The 19,119-nt window shown below is 67.6% G+C and overlaps 1 protein-coding gene across 2 annotated transcripts; it reads left to right on the forward strand.

Moving 5' to 3' along the window:
- The first annotated feature begins 4,600 nt into the window (after positions 1–4,600).
- CEP131 (centrosomal protein 131) lies at positions 4,601–19,096 on the forward strand. 2 transcript variants are annotated; one of them, XM_038546343.1, is made up of 25 exons: positions 4,601–4,799; positions 5,426–5,529; positions 5,924–6,038; positions 6,221–6,348; positions 8,725–8,838; positions 9,333–9,488; positions 10,274–10,391; positions 10,799–10,915; positions 11,154–11,301; positions 11,887–11,981; positions 12,342–12,524; positions 12,903–13,085; positions 13,163–13,282; positions 13,439–13,564; positions 13,943–14,059; positions 15,143–15,245; positions 15,929–16,130; positions 16,224–16,331; positions 16,410–16,527; positions 16,742–16,816; positions 17,542–17,684; positions 17,766–17,943; positions 18,023–18,219; positions 18,706–18,766; positions 18,850–19,096. In XM_038546343.1, exons 1-25 carry the CDS (start codon positions 4,617–4,619, stop codon positions 18,922–18,924), a joined length of 3,267 nt encoding a protein of 1,088 aa, XP_038402271.1. In that variant the 5' UTR covers positions 4,601–4,616; the 3' UTR covers positions 18,925–19,096. The 2 variants fall into 2 exon arrangements, with proteins under 2 accessions (XP_038402271.1, XP_038402272.1); XM_038546344.1 differs by lacking the exons at positions 4,601–4,799; positions 5,426–5,529; positions 6,221–6,348.
- The last annotated feature ends 23 nt before the right edge of the window (positions 19,097–19,119 follow it).

Here is a 19,119-nt window from a genome sequence, read left to right on the forward strand (position 1 = left end):
CTCTGCCTCTCTTTGTATCTCTCATGACTATATAAATTTTTTTTTTTTAAGGTTCATATGTCACAAGAATTGGAGTTTATTCCCAGGATATAAGGCTGGTTCAACATCTGAATATCAATCAGCATAATTCACCAAGTTAACACATTTACAAAGAAAAATCACATTTTTTTTTTTTAAATTTTTATTTATTTATGATAGTCACAGAGAGAGAGAGAGAGGCAGAGACACAGGCAGAGGGAGAAGCAGGCTCCATGCACCGGGAGCCCGACGTGGGATTCGATCCCGGGTCTCCAGGATCGCGCCCTGGGCCAAAGGCAGGCGCCAAACCGCTGCGCCACCCAGGGATCCCACATTTTTTTTTTTTTAAAGATTTATTTATTTATTCATGATAGAGAGGCAGAGGGAGAAGCAGGCTCCATGCTGGGAGCCCGACGCAGGACTCAATCCCGGGTCTCCAGGATTGCACCCAGGGCCAAAGACAGGCACCAAACTGCTGCGCCACCCATGGACCCCTGAAAAATCACATTTTATGCAGAAAATGCGGGAGACCTGAAATTTAACATTTCATTCATGAAAAAAAAAACTTCACATAGGGATCCCTGGGTGGCGCAGCGGTTTGGCGCCTGCCTTTGGCCCAGGGCGCGATCCTGGAGACCCGGGATCGATTCCCACATCGGGCTCCCGGTGCATGGAGCCTGCTTCTCTCTCTGCCTGTGTCTCTGCCTCTCTTTCTCTCTCTGTGACTATCATAAATAAATTAAAAAAAAAAAAAATTAAAAAAAAAAAAAAAAACTTCACATATGAGAAATATGACAGTTTGTTTCACCTGGTCCCAGAGCTGACATCATAATGGTGTAGGACTGATTGGGAACAAGGAAGTCCTATCCATTCTAATCACTTCTGTTCGGCGTTATACTGGAAGCCCTGGCCAGTTCAATAAAGCAGGAGGAAAGGGGGACAAGTATGTCGGAAGGGGAACTTATTCACAAACATTACTGTCTATGTAATGTAGAAACCCCCATAGAATCTACAAAAATTCCTAAAACTGATGAGTGAGGTTAGGAAGGGTGCAGGCTGCAGGGTAAACTATACTGCCAAATATTTTTGCATACTAGCAATAACACGGTGTGCAGAAAAGCACAGGAGACTGACAAGAAGGCAATGAAGGCCTGAATGCTCAGGAATACCATGCTCATGGAATGGAAAACTTTCCCCAAATTCATCAACAGATTTAACATAATTCTCATCAGAGTTCCAGCTGGGTTGTTTTGTAGATGCTGACAAGCTGATACTGAAACTTACAGGAAAAGTTAAAAATTGAATAGCCAAGGCAATACTAAAAAAGAAGAACAAGGATCCCTGGGTGGCCCAGCGGTTTAGCGCCTGCCTTTGGCCCAGGGCGCGATCCCAGAGTTCCAGGATCGAGTCCCACATTGGGCTCCCTGCATGGAGCCTGCTTCTCCCTCCTCCTGTGTCTCTGCCTCTCCTCTCTCACTATCATGAATAAATAAATAAATCTTAAAAAAAAGAAAGAAAGAAAAAGAAGGACAGGGGATCCCTGGGTGGCGCAGCGGTTTGGCACCTGCCTTTGACCCAGGGCGCGATCCTGGAGACCTGGGATCGAATCCCACGTCGGGCTCCCGGTGCATGGAGCCTGCTTCTCCCTCTGCCTGTGTCTCTGCTTCTCACTCTCTCTGTCTCTCTGTGTGACTATCATGAATAAATAAAAATTAAAAAGAAAAAGAACAATGAGGATCCCACTACCTGACTTGATTTCCTACTCAGGCAGCACTAATGGAGACAGTGCGGTGTTGGCAGAAGTTCCCACAGGCTCAGTGAGCCAGTGTAGACAGTTCAGAAACAGACCCATACAAATGTGGTCAGTTGGTTTTCCACAGAAGCGTTGAGGTAATGGGATGGAGAGAAGAACCTAACAGACGGTGCATGCTTGAGAGACGAGGGGCGGTGGGCCTGGGGTGCGGGTCGGTGACCAGGTACCCGGGGTAGGGCTGCCTGAGAAGGGGCGCCAGCGGGGCTTCCAACCCGCAGGTAAGCGGTAAAGGGAGCTTTGTGGGTAGGGGACGCAGCAGGACCTGTGTCCAGACGCAGGGAGGGTGTGGGCAGCAGGAGATGGTGTTGGGCTCGGGGGTCGGCGTGGGCGCCCGGGGATCGGCGCGGGCGACCAGGACTGTGGGCGCCGGGGGCCCGCGCAGGCCGACTGGGTCCCAGAGAAGCAGGCCGGGAGAGCCCCGCGCCCCCCGCGCCCCCCGCGCCCCCCGCGCCCCCCGCGCCCCCCGCGGCCCCGCCCACGGCCGAGGCCGAGGCCCCGCCCCCTCCGGCCGCGTCCAATCGCCGGCCGCTGCCCCTGGCGGGAGGGGGCTCCTCGCCGCGCGGCCCCTCCCACGCCGGGCGCCCCGACGGACAGCCCCGCGCCCAATGAGCTCCGGGGCGGCCGGGGCGGGCACGCGGGCGGCCAATCGGGGCGCGGCGCGGCAGGAAAGGCGGGCCCCGCGGCGGGCGGGGGAGGGGCCGGGCCGGGGCCCGAGGCTGGTTGCTGGCGGCGGCCGCTCGCCCTCGGCCCGGCGGCTTCATTGTCACCTGGGCCTCGGGGCCGGGCCGGGCCGGGGCGCGAGGTCGCCAGCGCCGAGCCTGGGTCCGGGGCGTCGCGCCTGGGAGGGCCTCGCACGGGCCCCGCCGCCCGCCCCGCAGGCTCCCCAGGCGGGGCTCGCGCAGGTGAGGGCGCCGCGCAGGTGAGGGCGCCGCCGCCTCCCCCGTGCAGGTGCGGGCGGGGCGCTCACGGGCCGCGGTGGGGGGTCCGGCCCCTGGAGCCGAGCGCTCGGGGCCCGGAGCTGCCGGGGGGAGACTCCGGGGCTGAGGGGTCGGGGCAGGGGCTGGGACCCCGGCTCGGGGCGCGGGGCGCGGGGCGCGGGGCGGACGGCCTGTGCGCACGGCCAGGTCGGCCCGGACGTCTCCAGGGAGAGGCTGTGTTTACCGCCTGAGCCCCGCGCGCTGCAGCTGCAGCCCAGGGGCCGGCCTGGGTCCCGCGGGGTGTGGCCAGTGCTCTGGGGACAGACGGTGTTAAAGTCACCCCCGCAGCCGGAAATGCTCCAGTGAGGCCTGGCGTGAGTGGCAGGGACAGCCCTGGGCTCCCCTGGCCAGGGCCCCCCACTCGGCGCCTGGGCCCAGGCGGGGAGGCCGCTGCGCTGCCCTGGCGGTAACGGCGAGCCACCCGCAGTGCTCCTGGCCGGAGGGCCGTGCCCTTCCCTCCCTGGTGGCCGTGTCCTGCCCGCGCACCCACTCCTGCTGCTGGAGTGCCTGCCACGTGCCGGGGCCGTGTGGGCCCTGTCCTCGCGGAGCTGACGTTCTTACGAGGGGTCAGACAACACAGACCGACCTGTGTGGCCAGGCCGAGGGAAATAAAGCAGGAGCGGGGAGCACCGTGCCGGGCCTGGGGCTCTCTGAGTGGAGGGGTGCCCGGCGGAGGGCCCGCGGTGCAGAGGCTGCCATGGGAACCAGTTCCGAGGAGCAGCGGGACGGCTGGTTTGGCTGCAGCAGAGCGACGGCCCCCCCGGGGGTGGGGGCAGCGAGGAGGTCACAGAGAGAGCAGAGTCAGATCCGAGGGCTGCCGGGTGTTTAGACTTCATTCTCTGTGCCCGGTGCGGGGCCCTCGGACGGGTTTTGGCAGGGACACAGTGTGACCTGAGACCCGCTGCAGAAAGGTCAGCTCTGGCCACAGGGAGGGGGAACGAGGGGCTGCTGTGCTGGTCCAGGTGCAAGGGGAGCTCGTGGAGGGAAGGGCTGTGTGGGGAGAGGGCGCCCACTGGCTGGCCGCCGGGGGAGCAGGGGTGCTGGCCAAGGGGGACATGTCAGCCTGGGGCCTAGGGCCTGGCCTGGGCTGGCCACAAATTGTGGCCCCTGGAGGCGGAAGTCAGCGCCCTGTTTTGGTCTCTTTGGGGCCAAGGCACCAGATGCGCAGGAGGTCCTGAGGCAGGGGTGAGGGAACAGGGTGGGGTGGGAACCGCCAGCGTCTGCATGGAGCTTGGAAGCCAGATGTGGGCCCCCAGGTGAGAGGGTGGGTGGAGGGGAGGCCAAGCCTGAGCCCGGGACCCCCTGACCTGAGGGGTGAGGAGCAGGAGGGAAGGGACAGCCCGGAAGACTGGAGGGTGGCGGGTGCTGGGAGGGTGCAGGGCCTGGGAGTGGGCGGCCGATGCCAGGACGCCTGGGGTGCTCCTGGGGGCGCTGGGGAAACTCAGGGGTGCCGTGGCCAGATGAGTTGCAGACCCTGGGTCGGGTGGCAAGCATCAGACCGGGTCCCCGTTAGAACATCTCTCGTGGCGCGTCCTGCCCGCCGGCCTCAGGATGACCCCAGGGGGCGGCCCTCTGTAGACACCTGCCTGCCCCCCCGATGAAGGAAGGCAGCTGCCCCCGGCCACCCTCGAGGGGGTCCCTCCGGAGAGGCGACCCTGCTCTGCTTCATGCCTTCTCCTGGCCCTGGGACCCCCACCCACCCTGCAAGGAGGTGCCTGCGAGGCCGGGCGGGAGGTGGTGGTGGGGCGGCCCGGCTCTCAGAGGGCGCCCGCTGCATGTCTTGCCTGCTCAGGGCCTGCTCCGCCCCCATGAAGGGCTCCCGCCCCGCCAGCCGGCCCGCCAGCACCCCCGAGGGCAGCTCAGAAGGCGTGGACCTCAGCCTGACGGGCCTCCCCCCGCCGGTGTCCTGGCGCCCCAACAGCGCCTCCACCACCAAGCCCATCGCCCGCTTCTCCGTGGTCGCCGGCAGTGAGCCAAGGAGGAAGGCGCCGGTAAGTGCCGGAGCCGGGTGTGCGGGCGCCCCGAAGAGCCGCCGCACCCCTCACGGCTGTTGCCTCTTCCTTGCCTGTGGCCGCCCCGAGATCCGGGGAGACTCCAGCTCGTATAGACCAGAGACCTAACTCCCACGGGTTCAGGCCAGGGTCGGGGCCTAAATCCTGCTGGCACCAACCCCTCGGTCCCTCCTGCTCCACCAACATTTGGATTAGTGAGGCGCTCAAGGAGCAGGAGGGGATGAGCTCCAGCGCCCTGAAGGGACCTGATGGGCAGGCTGGCAGCAGGTGCTGCGGCGGGAGCGAGCGGGCCACGCTCCTCGGGGATCCGTCGCCCACTCCCCGGCCAGGCCCACCCTCTTCCTCCTGGACCCTCACCATACCGCATCGCAGGGAACCACTCTGCTCAGGGAAGACGAGGCTTCTAGAGGCTGAGGACCTGCCCGCGCCCCGGGTCACGCCGAGGACCCCGGGGGTGCCGTCCTCAGAACCGGGAGACCGCGCTCCTCTCTCTGAACCCGTTCTCCGAGGCCCAGGGAGCCCCAGGAAGCCCCAGGATGGCATGCGGTGCTCCGGCGAGTGTCTGCAGCCCCCGCCACGGGGTGCTTGTTTCTCCTTGTCTGCAGGAGGGGCCCGGGGGTTCCCGAACCGTCAACAACCTCCGCAGATCCAACAGCACCACGCAGGTCCACCAGCCGCCGGCTAACCAGGCCTGGACCGGCGCCCCCAGGTAGCCCCTGGCGCCCTCCCCTCCTGCCTCCGTCAGCCCCTCTTGCAGCCTCACCAGGCTGGGCCCCAGCTGGACACGGGCCTGACGCGACCTGCACTCAGGCCAGCCCCACGGGGGGCAGGGGGCAGGCGGGATGTGCCTTGACCCATCCTACCTGCAAGTAGATACGCGGACCCCCAGGCCAGTGGCCCTCTGCCTGCTCGTCTCCCCCTGTCCCTGCGGCGCCCTTTGTGCAGGTGTCAGGGTGGCCAGGGCGCGGCGGGAGTGCTCGGGGACAGAGTTTCCTGGTGGTGACCTGGCCCCTCCCGTCCCCCGGAGGATGTGGCGTCCGTGCTCCTGGAGCTGGCTTCCCGGGGCTGACTGTCCCTGCTTGCCGTCCCCTCTCCCGACACAGGCCGGCCGAGAGCCCCCATGTCCTGACGCTCTCTGAGGGCAGCCCCGGTGGGAAGAAGAGGGCGGCTGGTCTGAGCAAAACTCCCAGTGAGAAGGCAGCCACGTGGAACGTCCTGGTGAGGGCCGGCGCCAGGGTCTGCGAGGTTCCCTCTGAGTTCTGGGGGCACCTTTGATCCCAGCATCAGACGTGGGGGAGGGGCACAGAAACCCGCAGCCTGTGGGGGAGCCAGTGGGGGATGAGCCAGGGGCCTGGGCAGCAGGTCATGGTCCGAGGAGGTGGCATCTGTGTCACCGACAGGATGACCAGCCCAGGGCCTTTGCCTCGCCACCCGACTCCCGGAGCCCTAGCACCGTCGGTGCGCCCGTGGGCCCCCGGAGGAGAGAGTGCACCGTACCCCTGGCCCCGAGCTTCACTGCCAACAACAGGTGGGAGCCGCGGTCGGGGCCCAGCCACCTGAAGCCCTGGGGGGTGGGGGGCACGCTGCATCTGTCATACTTGTCCAGGACCTGCGTGCTCCAGAATGAACGAACCAGTGGGGAAACCAGTGACTGAACTTGTCACCCGGGGCCCAGGGAAGGAGGCCTCGGGGGAGGCGTCTTGCATGCGGGGGCTCCTCTGGCCTGCGCCGCCCTCTTCCGCACAGGCTGGGCCTGGCGAGGCTCCTGGGGGGGCCCCGGCCGCACTGCGAGGCCCGACCCGCATCTGGGGAGGGGCGCAGCGTGTTAGCCGGGGCCCTGGCTGGTCAGCGTGCGGGCTCCAGGGTCCCTCGTCGGCCCCCACGGCGGGCTGGAAGGCGGGGTTTGCTGTCCCGTGGCCGCCCTGCGCACCCCTGCGCACCGCGCCTCGGCCGCTCCATGGGCAGGTGCGCGCCCATCTCTGGGGCGGGGCTTCCACGCAGGGCCAGCACCCGCTCTGCTTCATCCGGATTCTGGGATTTTGCGTGGTTTTTTTTGTGTTTCGTTTCTGCCGTGGAACTTGTGGACCCGGGCCCTGGATCCTCGCCCTGCGGGTCATGCTCTTATTTGCCCCGCGGAGTCGGGAGGGTTTGCCGGGGAGTGCGCTGCGCTCGGGTGCCACTCCTGTGGGGCAGGCTCGCGGCTCGCGGACCCTAAAATGATCTTTTTTCCTGCGTGTTGTCTGCGTCCCGGCCCTTGTCCCGGACTTGAGGATAGAACCCTGAAGCTCCTCTGCGCAGAGAAGGCCCTCGGGGCCTGGCTCCTCCGCCTGCCCCACCCCCTGCCCCCCTCCCCGTGCACGTGCCCCCGCCTTGGGGGGGCGGGCCCTCCTTCCTCTGTCTTCTGGGCACAGCCTCCTGCAGACCCGCCTCCCCCCGCCAGGGCACCGGGTGGCGACAGGAGAGCCGGGTGAGCCCAGGGCGTGCCGGGAAGGGAGCCGTCAGGGTCACCGTGGCTCCAGGGCCCCTGCTGCGGAGTCTGCCCTCCCGATCCCCGTCCTCTCCGGGTGCCACGTTGTCTCCAGACACGCTCTGTGTCGTCCCCTTGCTCCCCCACGTGGAATCTCGGGGTGCCTCTGCACCCTGGGGCCTCCGCGCTCTCCTCGGTGCCCCCACCCCATGCTGATGCTCAGGCTGCTCGGTCCCGGTGTCAGTGGCCCAGTGAGCCTGCTGGAAGGTTCTAGAGAGCCAGCACCTCCCCAGTCGTCGTCTCCTTTGCCTTCAGCATCGCCCCGAGGGGCCTGCGTGCCCCGTGCTGCAAGCCTGCCCTGCCCCAGCCCCGCGTGGGCCTCGTCCCACAAGCTCCTCCTGTTGCTGGGGCGGCAGATCTTGCTCCATCTCCCAGGGCTCCGACGGCAGCAGGCGGGGCGGTGGGGCCGTGGGCGCCGCTGCAGGGTCACCGGCTGGGGGACTGCGCTCCCGCCCCGTCTGCGCTGCACCGTCTGGGGTCCGCCGTGAGGGCTGCGTTGAAATCGGCGCAGGCCACCAACAGCCCGTGCCGCAGACGCTGTCCCTAGGGTGTGTGGACACTGCCCCGGGGCCCGTGTGGATTCTCCGAGACACCCTGTCCCGCCCCCTCTGGTCATCCGCCCTTCACACGGCGTCTCCTCATGTCTGGAGTCTGGCTCTGGGGCCTTTCCCAGGGGTGTCCTCAGTGTTGCCTGGTGGCTCACGTGGGGTGACCAGGAGGGCCGGGCTGCCGGCCTGGGGGTCCGTGCCATCGGCGTCTGGGGCTTTTCTCCGGGCGGCTCGGTGCCCCTGGGGAGGGATTCTCCGGTCTCCCGCCCGCCACAGCGTCACCGGGAGAGCCAGCCTGTCGGAGCGGAGGGACGGGCTCGGTGCCTGGGTGCCGAGGGAGGAAGGGGTCTGCGGTGCAGCGTAGCAGAGCTGGGGGCCTCCACTTCCCGCAGCTCTGTGGGGCTCCCCTGGTCCCCAGCTCCCTGTCCCCAGCCCTCCACGTGTCACTCACCACTGGTCCTTCTGATTCTCATCTCGTTAAGCTCTGTGCTCACGTCTTCCGTCCTCGTGTGTTTATACCACGTGTGTTCCTTCCCGGGCGTTTGAGGGGCAGAGAGGACGGTGTGTGTCTTCCGCCCTGTTTCGCTGCCCCAGGAAGGCCCATCCCCATCGACAGGTGGTCTCTGACCCATGTCCCCACTGCAGGCATGTCCGCTGCCAAGGCCCAGGTGCTCCCTGCGCAGCTCGGGTTCTGCTCAGTGGAATGCCTGGGGGCGGGGGGGGGGGTGCTGTCCCGGGCCCCGAGGAGGCCCCCGCTATCGGTGTGGCGGCCGTGGAGGGGCCCCAGGGACGCCTGGATGACGCCACCCCCTCCCGTGTCTTCCGGCAGGAGCAATAAGGGCACCGTGGGCAACTGCGTCACCACCATGGTGCACAACCACTACACGCCCCCAGAGAGGGCGCCGCCCCCCAAGAGCTCTAACCACACAGCTCCTTCCCTCAAGTAAGGCCTGGCTCTGGTCTGGGGCAGGTCGGGGCGCTGGTGCTGCTGCCCTTGCCCGCGACGGGCACCGGGGTGGGGCGCGGGGGGGCACTGTACGGGCCAGACCTGGTGGGCAGTCAGGCCAGCCTGGGGCTCAGCCCCGCGTGGGGTCCTGCTGGGGAAGCCGCGGCCACCCTAGAGTCTCCAGAGCAGCTCTGCGCAGGCCAGTCGGGGGCCGGGACTGCCCACGGGTGGTTCGGGTCACTGTCCGGCTCTGGGATCCTGTGACTCTTGAGACCGCTTTGCTTTTTTGAACGTAATGAGCTCGTTAATCACGGGGCCACCAAAGTGGATGCCACCGAATGGACCCCGGGAGGGGGCGGGGGGGCGGGCAGGCGGTCCTGGGGATCTGCTGGCGCTCGGGCCCAGGCCCAGGGAGCAGGCTGTGCTCACTCCTGAGGTCCGGGGGTGCGGGGCCTGGGCCCGCCGCGAGCCTTTTCTGCCCTTCCCGGTAGCAACATCCTCAAGGCGGCCACCGGGGCTGGGGGCAGCGGCAGCTTCGGGAAGCCGCACGGGGACCAGGCCGGCAGCAAGCATGTGGCCCAGAACAACACAGGGGGCGCCCCGGGCCCGCTCAGACGGAAGGAGGTGACAGAGGAGGAGGCCGAGAGGTGACCGGGGGGCTGGGGGCTGGGGGGAGTGGCGGCGGCGGGGCTTGAAGCTCCCGTGAGAGAAATTTCCAGTTGATAATAGTTTTAGAACACGGAGGCTGCCAAGCTCAGGTCACACGACAGTGAGGTCAGGCGCCGGCTGCTCGGTCACCTGCCTGGCCGTGTGCTTGTCCTGTGGTGGCCACAGCCATGTCCTGGGTGCTCCCGGGGGACCTTTGCCGAACGAACCAGCAAATGGTCCCAGGAGCTGAGATCAAGGGTTGACTCTGCTTTATCCAAGTGAACTGATTTATGAGATGGTCCCGCAGGCTAAGGGGTGGGCTTGGTGAGTTTGGGCACACATGTGCACCTGTGTCGTCTACACACACAGCCGCCAAGACACAGAAGGTCCATCACCCCTACAAGCCCCCACATGCCTTTTATCCAGCTTCTCCAGGCCCGACCCTGGCCACAGCGATCTATCCCCTTAGGGCTTTGCGTTTTCTAGAATGTTCTGAGGGGGCAGCACTTGGTCCGTGGCCTATCACGCCTGGCCGTGTCCTTGGCTTGCCGCTCTCTGCGGGGAGTTGCCATCTGTGTCAGGATGCAGCGTTCACCCCCAGCCAAACGGTGGGCCTTTGGGTTATTCCTGGGGTTTCATTTCTGCGGGAACGTGCAGCCGTTAGCTTCCCTGCCCACCTGGGCCTTCGGGGATCCAGGGACAAGAGGCCGTCGCTCAGCTGCCTGGTTCCACGGGACACGGGGCCCAGGCTTGGTCCCGAGCCCTGCTGCCCCCTTCCCCCTAGGTTTATCCACCAGGTGAACCGGGCAGCTGTCACCATCCAGCGATGGTACCGCCACCAGGTGCAGCGGCGCCAAGCCAGAGCTGCCCGCCTAGAGCACCTGCCAGCATCCAACCAAGAGGTCAGCGTGGGTGTGTAAGCCGTGCCCCGAGGAGGCGGGCGAGGGTCCCCGGGGTCTCAGCTGCATATAGTGGGGTTTCTGGGACCCGTGGGATTGTGGCCTGGAATTGCCCGTGGCCCGTACCCAGTCTGGGGGCCCCCTGCTCCCTCCCTGCCCCGGGTCAGGGCCTGGGGATCGGGACACGCCTGCCACCTACAGTCTGAGTGGGTTTCTGGCTGCAGGGCCCCCGCCCTGAGGTGCAGAGCGGCCTCCCCACCCGGAGGAGCCACTGGCTGCCTGGATGGACGCTTTTCTCCTCTGGGGCAGAGAGACAGCAGGTTGGGGGCCAGGGTGTCCCGTGGAAACCAGGTCTGCACCGGGCGGCTCCATCTTCCCAGTCAGACCAGCTGTGGCTTTGGCTTCCACAGGAGCAGCGGCGGCAGCTGGGAGGGGACAGCCTCCTGGACCAGCACCAGAAGAAGGAGGCGGCCAGGAGGAAGGCCCGGGAGGAGAAGGCACGCCAGGCCAGGCGAGCGGCCATTCAGGTACGCCAGGTGACCCGAGGCGTGGGGACCCCGTGCCAAGGCAGCAAACACTCGCTGGGTCTGCCCTCTGTGGCTGAGAGCAAGACCGTGCCCCCGGGGGACCCCTGCCCGCCACCTTCCCGGAGCCCTCCTTCCCCATGCCCCTGGTTGTTGGGCGTTGGGCAGCTCGGCACAGGGTGGGGGGACGAGGGGCCTGGCTGTGTCCAGCGATGCTGCTCAGAGCTCCCCCTCACGGCAGGAGCTGCAGCAGAAGCGAGCCCAGAAGTCAGGTGACCCCGAGCTGAAGGAGGCCTGGGGGCCAGAGAAGCCCCGGCCTGCCCAGGAGCTGCCCCCAAGGCCGGGGGGCACCACCCACACCCCCCAGACCCACAAGGCCAACAATGCCGGTGAGCACAGCAGAGCCCGCGGGCCACACTTCTGCCTCCGGCCTGTGCACCCTCAGGGTCATCAGCCCACCCCCACCCCTGTCAAGGTCATCATCTCACCCCGACCCCCCTCAAGGTTATCAGCCCACCCTGACCCCCCCCCCAAGCTCATCACCCCGGCCTGACCCCCATCAAGATCATCATATCACCCCGACCCCCCTCAAGGTCATCACCTCCCCCGACCCCCCCCCTCCCCGGAGGGCTGTGGTCCCTCCCGATGTCCCCTACCCCACTTTGTGCCACGGCCCGTTTGGCCACGTCCCCCCATGGAGGAGGGGCCTCAGCGTTAGGCTTTGCAGCCCTGCTCCTCTTACTCTGCAGCTGGTCAGGGGACCCACGGAGCAGTGAGGCCTGCCTGGAGTCCTAGGGTCGCACTAGTTCCCCTGACCCTTCACCCAGAGGAGCCCGTGTTGCCCAGACTCCCCGATGGCCCGTGTTGTCCTGCTGTGCCTTCCTGAGTGTGGCCCCTTCTCAAGGGCTCCTCTGGATTTGCTGCCCCGGCCGGGGGGACGCCCAGGTGGGCCACCACTGTGCTCTCTTGCACAGGCGCTGGCTTCCCGACCGCGCGCCCAGAGGAGCCCTGCCAGTCCGCCTCCCCTTCATCTCCGGAGCCCCAGCAGTTGGCAGAGGACAAGCCTCAGGTGTCCCCACGGCTCCTCCTGACTTCCCTCCCTGGCTTCAGCTTCGGGGCGCGTCCATGCCTGGGGCCACTCATGCCAGGAAGGGCTGGGTCGTTGCTCCAGTGCGGAGCTGGGGAGTCAGGGCTTGCTCTGACGTCCCCCCAGACTTTCACAGACACCCTGGGGTGGGGCCCCCTGCACCCGCTTGCAGAAGGGAGCGGGAGGCTCCGAGGTTAGGTGTGGGCCAAGGGGCGAGAAGGCCAGCCCCAGGGGCGCCCTGCCTGGCCACCCTTCTCGTTTCCCTGGAGGTGGGTCGGGATGAGTCCAGGCCGCGTGGCTTGAGTGGCTTCAGTGGGTCTCCCTCCTCTGTGTCCGCTGCAGGATGCCAGCGCCCAGGGCATGCCTGGTGAGGATCTGGAGGTGGGGGGCCCTGCCCAGAGCAGGGCCAAGTCCAGGGTGACACTGGACGAGCTGCTAGACACACTGAAGCTGCTGGAAGAGGAGCCCGAGCCGCTGCCCCGTCCCAGGGCCTACCGCAAGGACAAGTACTCCTGGACGGATGAGGTGACTGTGGGCTGCGACTGCACAGGTCACAGGGGCACCGTGGGGGCACCTGCCTGCTTCATTCGGGACCCCAGTGAGGGCCACGTAGGGCTTCATTGAGTCCCCCCCACTCTTCTGAGGGCTCGCTGAGATTTAGGATGCTCAGTAATCCTGGGGTGGGGAGAGAGGGCCGCCTCCTTGCTGGGGGCCCTCAGCGATGCCCTGCAAGCACCTGGGCAGCCGGAGAGGCCCTTCCTTCCAGACCAGGTCCAGCCGCCTTCCCCAGATGCGCCTGCGCGTGCTCCTGCCCTAGGGTCCTGAGCTGCTCCTGGAGGCCAGCGCAGAGCCCTCGGCCGCCCCGCAGCCTCTGATGCTGCGCCCCTTCCCCTGTACCTGTAGGAGGACGATGCCAGCAACCTGACAGCTGACAACCTGGAGAGATTTGGGAAGCTCAGCACGTGCGACGGTCCCTCCGAAGACGGGACCCTGCTCTCTGAGGCCAAGCTGCAGAGCATCATGAGCTTTCTGCACGAGATGGAGATGGAGCAGTTAGGGCAGGACCGGCCGGCCTCGGCCCCCCAGGTGTGGAGGGGCCCCGGGAGGGACGGCAGGTCCTCACCGGGGGACCAGGGCCTGCCTGACATATGCTGCCTCCCCAGGGGCTGGCGCTGGAGGACGGGCGCCCGGAGCCCGGGTCCACGGTGAGCACATCTGTGATGCGGCTGAAACTGGAGGTGGAGGAGAAGAAGCAGGCGGTGGGGCTGCTGCAGAGAGCGCTGGTAACGCCCCCGCCCCCAGCCTCGCCCACACGCACGCGCACGCTGCACCTGCTCCCCAGCTGGGCACCCTGCCAGTGCTGCTCCCTGAGAGGCCTCGCCTTCCGTGTCCCCCTCCTGGCTCTCTCTGCCCCGTCGCCGCCCCGGCACCCCTCGCAGATGCAGCAGCGGGACCTCACCGTCCGGCGGGTCAAGGAGACCGAGAAGGAGCTGGGCCGGCAGCTGCGGCAGCAGAGGGACCACTACGAGGCCACCATCCAGCGGCACCTGTCCTTCATCGACCAGGTGCCTCCGCCGGGCAAGGGGGCACCAGCGGCGGGGGAGGGGACCGGGACCTGCTGGGCACATGGGGTCGTCGGGGTCCAGGCCGGCTCGGGCCTCTCGGAGACTTCTAGATCCACGGGCCTCCTCCCCTCTGCGGAAACAGGCGGCACCTTCCCCTGTGGGAACTGCTTGACAGGTCATCCAAGGCATCATGGTGTTCCCCCCACAGCCGTGACCTGCCCCTGCCCCGCGGCTGTGTCCCCCACCCATGCTCTCCGTCCGCTTGCCGCCTGCCCTCCCAGCCCCAGGGCCCCTCGCAGGCTCCTGCAAGGTGGGCAGTGATCACGGGGGCAGGGACCCTCTGGGGGCAGCAGCTTCAGCCCCGGCCCCTGATTGCAGTTGATTGAGGACAAGAAGGCCCTGGCGGAGAGGTGTGAGGCTGTGGTGGCCGAGCTGAAGCAGAGGGACCAGAGGCGCAAGGACAGGGAGGCCCAGGTGCAGGAGCAGCACGAGCTGGTGAGCCTCTCGGCCCGGTGGCCTGCGGCCTGAGTGGCCGTCTCTGCACCGGCCGTCCTACGGCCTACCTCCAGCCCCGCGGTGCTCTCAGGCCCCGTGGGGGCAGGTCCCTGCCTGGCCACCCCAGAACCAGGCCGCCTCGGAGTGTGAGAGTCACGGGGGCTTGTGCACCCACCATGTGGAGCCAGGAGCGCGCACGTGAGAGCCTCGGGCCTGTGGCCCACACACGGGGTGCCAGCCAGCGGCCCAGGCAGCGGACATGCCGCCCCAGCACCAGCATCTGTCCCCTCCCTCCCCTGGAGCAGCTTCCTTCTGACCGCCTGGGTGCTGGACGCTAGGGTGGGGGCCAAGGGACTCGCAGTCCCCCTCGCTGTGTCACGTTGGAGGTGGCAGGCAGTGCTGGCCACGTGTGAACCTGAGCGGCCCCCGGTCTGGGCCCTGGGGCAGGGGACCTCACCTGTTTTTCCTGGTTTTGCTGGCCGAGGATTGGACCCCTGCTCATTGTGCTGTGCCGGCGGCCGCCATTCACAGGCTCCCTCCCCCGCACGGCCACGCTGCGCACACTGTGGGCAGCTAGTCCCCACACCCAGAGCTGACTCTGCAAGGGCGGGCACTAGCAGTTTTTTTTTTTTTTTAAGATTTATTTATTTGAGAGAGCGTGCCTGCAAGCAGACACACAAGTGGGAAGGGGGCAGAGAAAGACGAGGGAGAGGATCTCAAGCAGGCTCCCTGCAGAGCGTGGAGCCCAATCCAGGGCGTGACCCCACGACCCTGAGATCACTACCTGACCCGAAACCAAGAGTCGGGCGCTTAACCGACCGAGCCACCAGGCGCCCCAGCACCAGCATGCCTAAGGTCCACCCTGCCCTGGCCAGCGCAGGGTCAGCTGGTGCTAGGGACTTGGGGTGCCCTGTGGGGCCCCCGCTTCAGGCCTCCAGACTGGACCCTGCCTCCACCTCTGGGGAGGGCCGAATGGGGTCATGGGCATGTGCGGGGGAAGGGGTGGGTGAGGCGCAGGGGTCCCTTTGCGTCTCTAGCTTCCTCACCGCTGCCCTGGGGACTTCCCCGTGTCCTTGCTGGCAGGAAATCAAGAAACTCAAGGAACTAATGAGTGCCACCGAGAAAGTCCGCAGGGAGAAGTGGATCAACGAGAAAACCCGAAAAATCAAGGAGATTACAGTCCGAGGTGGGGGCCGGCCAGCCCCTGGGGCGGGTCAGAGGCTGATAGGCCAAGGGCCCAGAGGCAGGCACGGGGGGGGGGGGGGGGGGGTCCTGGGCAAGGACAGTGGTTTCCGTTACAGCCACGGGAGTGACCACATTCCCGGGGAGCCCCAAGGCCTCAGGGTGGGTGACCGCATCCAGCTGGCTTGGAGGCCTGGGTGGCGGGCGGCGGGGAGGCAGGCCACAGGCCTCACACGCAGGTCCGGGAGGGGGGCCCTGCTTCCCCTCTGCACCCTGAACTCCTCCACCTTCCAGGGGAGCATGGGGGTGCCCCGGGGTTCCCTGCCACCTGGCACCATCGCTGCTCCTCCCGCATATAGAGAGTGGGTCTGGGGGCTGACGGGCCCCCTTCCACTGTGCCCACTAACGCCTGGACCAAGGGGAGACCCCGCAGGCCTGAACCCCAGGGCGGGGAGTCGGCGGGGAGTTGCAGTGCCGCAGGCAGAGGGATGGGCCTGCCCACGGGGACTCCGCCGTGCTTTGGGCTGGAGCCTCCAGTGTGGCCGGGGTCAGGGACCCCCTGGCCGGATGGCAGCCCCAGTGTCCCAGCGGGTGGGAATTGGGAGTCCCTGCAGCCCCGGGGGCAAGGCTCGGGGCCCTGGGTCAGGGGTCCTCTGCGGGCCCCGCAGCGTGATGCCCTCCCTCCAGGACTGGAGCCTGAGATCCAGAAGCTGATCGCCAGGCACAAGCAGGAGGTGAAGAAGCTCAAGAGCGTGCACGAGGCGGAGCTGCTGCAGGCGGACGCGCGGGCGGCCCAGCGCTGCGCTCGCCAGGTGGAGGAGCTTCGGGAGCAGCTGGAGCGCGAGAAGGAGGCGCTGGGCCAGCAGGAGCGGGAGCGCGCACAGCAGCGGTGGGTGCCCTGGACACGCGGGCCTGGCCCGGGAGAGCTGGGACGTCCGGGGGGCGGGGGGCGGGGCTGAGCCCTCGGCCCTCGGTCCCGCAGCTTCGAGCAGCACGTGGAGCAGGAGCAGCGGGCTCTGCAGCAGCAGCGGCGGCGGCTCTACGGCGAGGTGGCCGAGGAGAAGGAGCGGCTGGGCCAGCAGGCAGCCAGGTGCCACCCGGGGGGGCCCGCCCGCCGCCCCCTCCCCCGGCCGCCCTGCTGGCCTTGCTGACCTGTCCCGGCCCACAGGCAGCGGGCGGAGCTGGAGGAGCTGAGGCGGCAGCTGGAGGAGAGCAGTGCGGCTGAGGGCCGGGCTCTCAGGGCCGAGTTCGAGAAGGGCAGAGAGGAGCAGGAGCGCCGGCACCAGGTCTGCGCGCCTCCCTCCCCGCCCCTCCCCTCCCGCTGCAGTGTGGGGCGCGCCCGTCTGGGGTGCAGGGGTCACCACCCAGCCCCGCCGGCCGGGGAGCTGGGCTGAGCCGGGCTGGAGTGGCGGGGCTCCCCGGCCAGCGCCCTGCGCACCCACAGCCTGGCGTGCGCGCCGGGGGCTCGGGGCCTGCTCTCACGGTGCTGCCACCCCCCAGATGGAGATGAAGGCCCTGAAGGACCAGCTGGAGGCGGAAAGACAGATGTGGGAGGCCAACTGCGCCAAGAAGGAGGTGGGGAGCGGGAAGCAGCCCCTGGCCGGCACCTCGGGTGTCGGAACAGCTGCGTGCGGGTTCCTGTCCCGTGGCCTCCCGTGGGCCCGGTCTGGGTTCCCCGGACTGGCCGTTCAGGGTTGGTGGTGGGGTTGGTGGATGCACCGGACCTGAGTGCGCTGGTTCAGGCCTCCTCCGGGGAGACTGGGGCCGGGGTGAGTCCCTCTGATGGCAGAGGAGGACCTTCCTCACCCTCCCTTCACCCACGTGGCTGCCCTTGAAACTAGCAGACACCGCCCACCCGTGTTCGGGGAGCACCGAGGAGGCTCCCTCCTCAACTTGCGGTGCCTCCCTCGGGAAGTGCCGGCCTGCACTGCCGGGTCTTCTGGAGAGAGGCTGTGTGGACAGGCGCTCCGGGCCATGCAGGAGCCGGTGACCCATAGGCCTGGGGACCGAGCAGCCTCCTGTCTGCCCCGTAACCATGTGCAGGCGTCACTGCATTTGTGAGGCACGTTTGTGGACGCGGGGCGGCTGGGTCAGAGCGTGAAGCCTGACGCGAGTCTCCCAACTGCCTGCCCTGAGCCCACCCCGTCGGGGCCCTGCCCGCCCCAGGCTGGAGGTGTCCAGTCCCCCCCTCGGACCCCGGGCCCCTGCCGGGTCCTGACCATGGGGCCAACGGGGCGCAGGGCAGGGCGAGGTCCTGTGGGCAACCCTGCGCCAGCCCCACCGAGCCCCTGCACCCCCAGGAGGCATGGCTGCTGACCCGGGAGCGGGAGCTGAGGGAAGAAGTCCGCAGGGGCCGGGACAAGGAGATCGAGCTGGTCATCCACCGGCTGGAGGCCGACATGACGCGCGCCAGGGAGGAGAGCGAGAGGGCGGCGGAGAGCCGGTGAGGCCCTGTCCCCGGCGCCCGGCTCGGCCCTGAGCGCCCGGGCCCCCTGACCCCGGCCCTGCCCTGTCCGCCCGCCAGCGTGCAGCGCCTCCGGGACAAGTACGACGCGGAGCTCTCGGAGCTGGAGCAGTCGGAGCGGAAGCTGCAGGACCGGTGCACGGAGCTCAAGGGGCGGCTCGGGGAGGCGGAGGGCGAGGGCCTGCGGCTGCAGGGCCTGCTGCGGCACAAGGAGAAGGAGCTGGCCCGCGTGACGGCGGTGAGCAGGGGCGGACGGCGGCCCCATCCCCACGCCCCCCCACCCCGGCCACATGCTCACTCCCTGCACACCCCCCCAGGTCAACGAGCAGCTGGTGGGCGAGCGGAGCGGCCTGGCCGAGGTGCTGCGCCGGGAGTTTGCCGACCGGCTGGCCGCCTCCGAGGAGGACACCCGGGTTGCCAGAGCCGAGCTGGCCGAGCTGCGGGCCCGCCAGCGGCTGGAGCTGGAGCAGCTCTCGCGGGAGAAGCAGGCGGAGCTGGAGGAGGTGCACCAGAGGTGGGCACGGCCCTGGGGGCGCACGAGGGGGTGGGTGGGGGGTGCTGGGTCTGAGAAGCGGATGCGGGCTGCGGGTCCGCCTCTCCTGGCAGCTGGGGTGGAGCTGGGCGTCCAGGCCGCTGGGGGCTCCGTGTGACGCGTGGCCCGAGGGCCTGGCCGGCTGAGCACCAAGCCCCCCAGCAGGACCGGCTCCCCAGGAGCGCCCCACGTGGGTCTGCAGAGAGGCAGCTCCCCGCACCCTCCACCCCCACACCCCCATCCCCGGCCTGGATGAAGCAGCTCCTGTGTGGGAGGAGTCTAGGCCCCGAGGGGTTAGGGGGGCAGCTCCCCTCCGTCCCAGGGCTGGGGTGGGGTGAGCACAGCCATCCCCCTGGCCCTTCTGGGACGGGGCCCCTCCCAGCCACTGTGCTGCTCCTCTGAGCTGCACACGGGCCCTGGGGTCTGGCCGGGGGTGAGGCCCCGAAGCCCACCGCGTGCTCCCCACAGGGTGAAGCTGGCCCTGACGAAGAAGGAGGAGGCCGTGCGCAGCCTCCGAAAACAGCATGAGGTGGGTCCCCGAGGCCGGGCCTGCCCGGGGGGCACGGGGTGGGGGCGACTCGGGCCTGACCCCTGGCAGACTGCGTGTTGCAGGCCGCGGTGAAGCGGGCCGACCACCTGGAAGAGCTGTTGGAGCAGCGCAAGTGGCCGTTATCGAGCGCCAAGTGACCACCGCAGCCCGGAGGGGTCGACAGCAGCAGGGCGGGGGGTGCCTGGTGTGAGGCGGACCCCAGCCCGGCCCCAACCCCACCGACCCCTCTATTCCTCCGCCCTGGGCTCCGGTCATCCTGACGTTAGAGCACCATGCCTGCATTTTAACAGTAAAGAGGTGTTTTTCATACTTTGTGCAGCCCCTGCCTCGTC

Source organism: Canis lupus, chromosome 9 (genome assembly GCF_011100685.1).
Source record: "Canis lupus familiaris isolate Mischka breed German Shepherd chromosome 9, alternate assembly UU_Cfam_GSD_1.0, whole genome shotgun sequence".
In the NCBI taxonomy this organism is placed as follows: Eukaryota; Metazoa; Chordata; class Mammalia; order Carnivora; family Canidae; genus Canis; species Canis lupus.

Bases quoted from the DNA above. Each gene is read 5' to 3' on its own strand.
- CEP131 (XM_038546343.1), top strand. From the start codon at position 4,617: ATGAAGGGCTCCCGCCCCGCCAGCCGGCCCGCCAGCACCCCCGAGGGC. The intron at 8,839-9,332 runs GTAAGGCCTGGC...CCTTCCCGGTAG, and splicing joins CACACAGCTCCTTCCCTCAA to CAACATCCTCAAGGCGGCCA. The intron at 16,528-16,741 runs GTCTGCGCGCCT...GCCACCCCCCAG, and splicing joins AGCAGGAGCGCCGGCACCAG to ATGGAGATGAAGGCCCTGAA.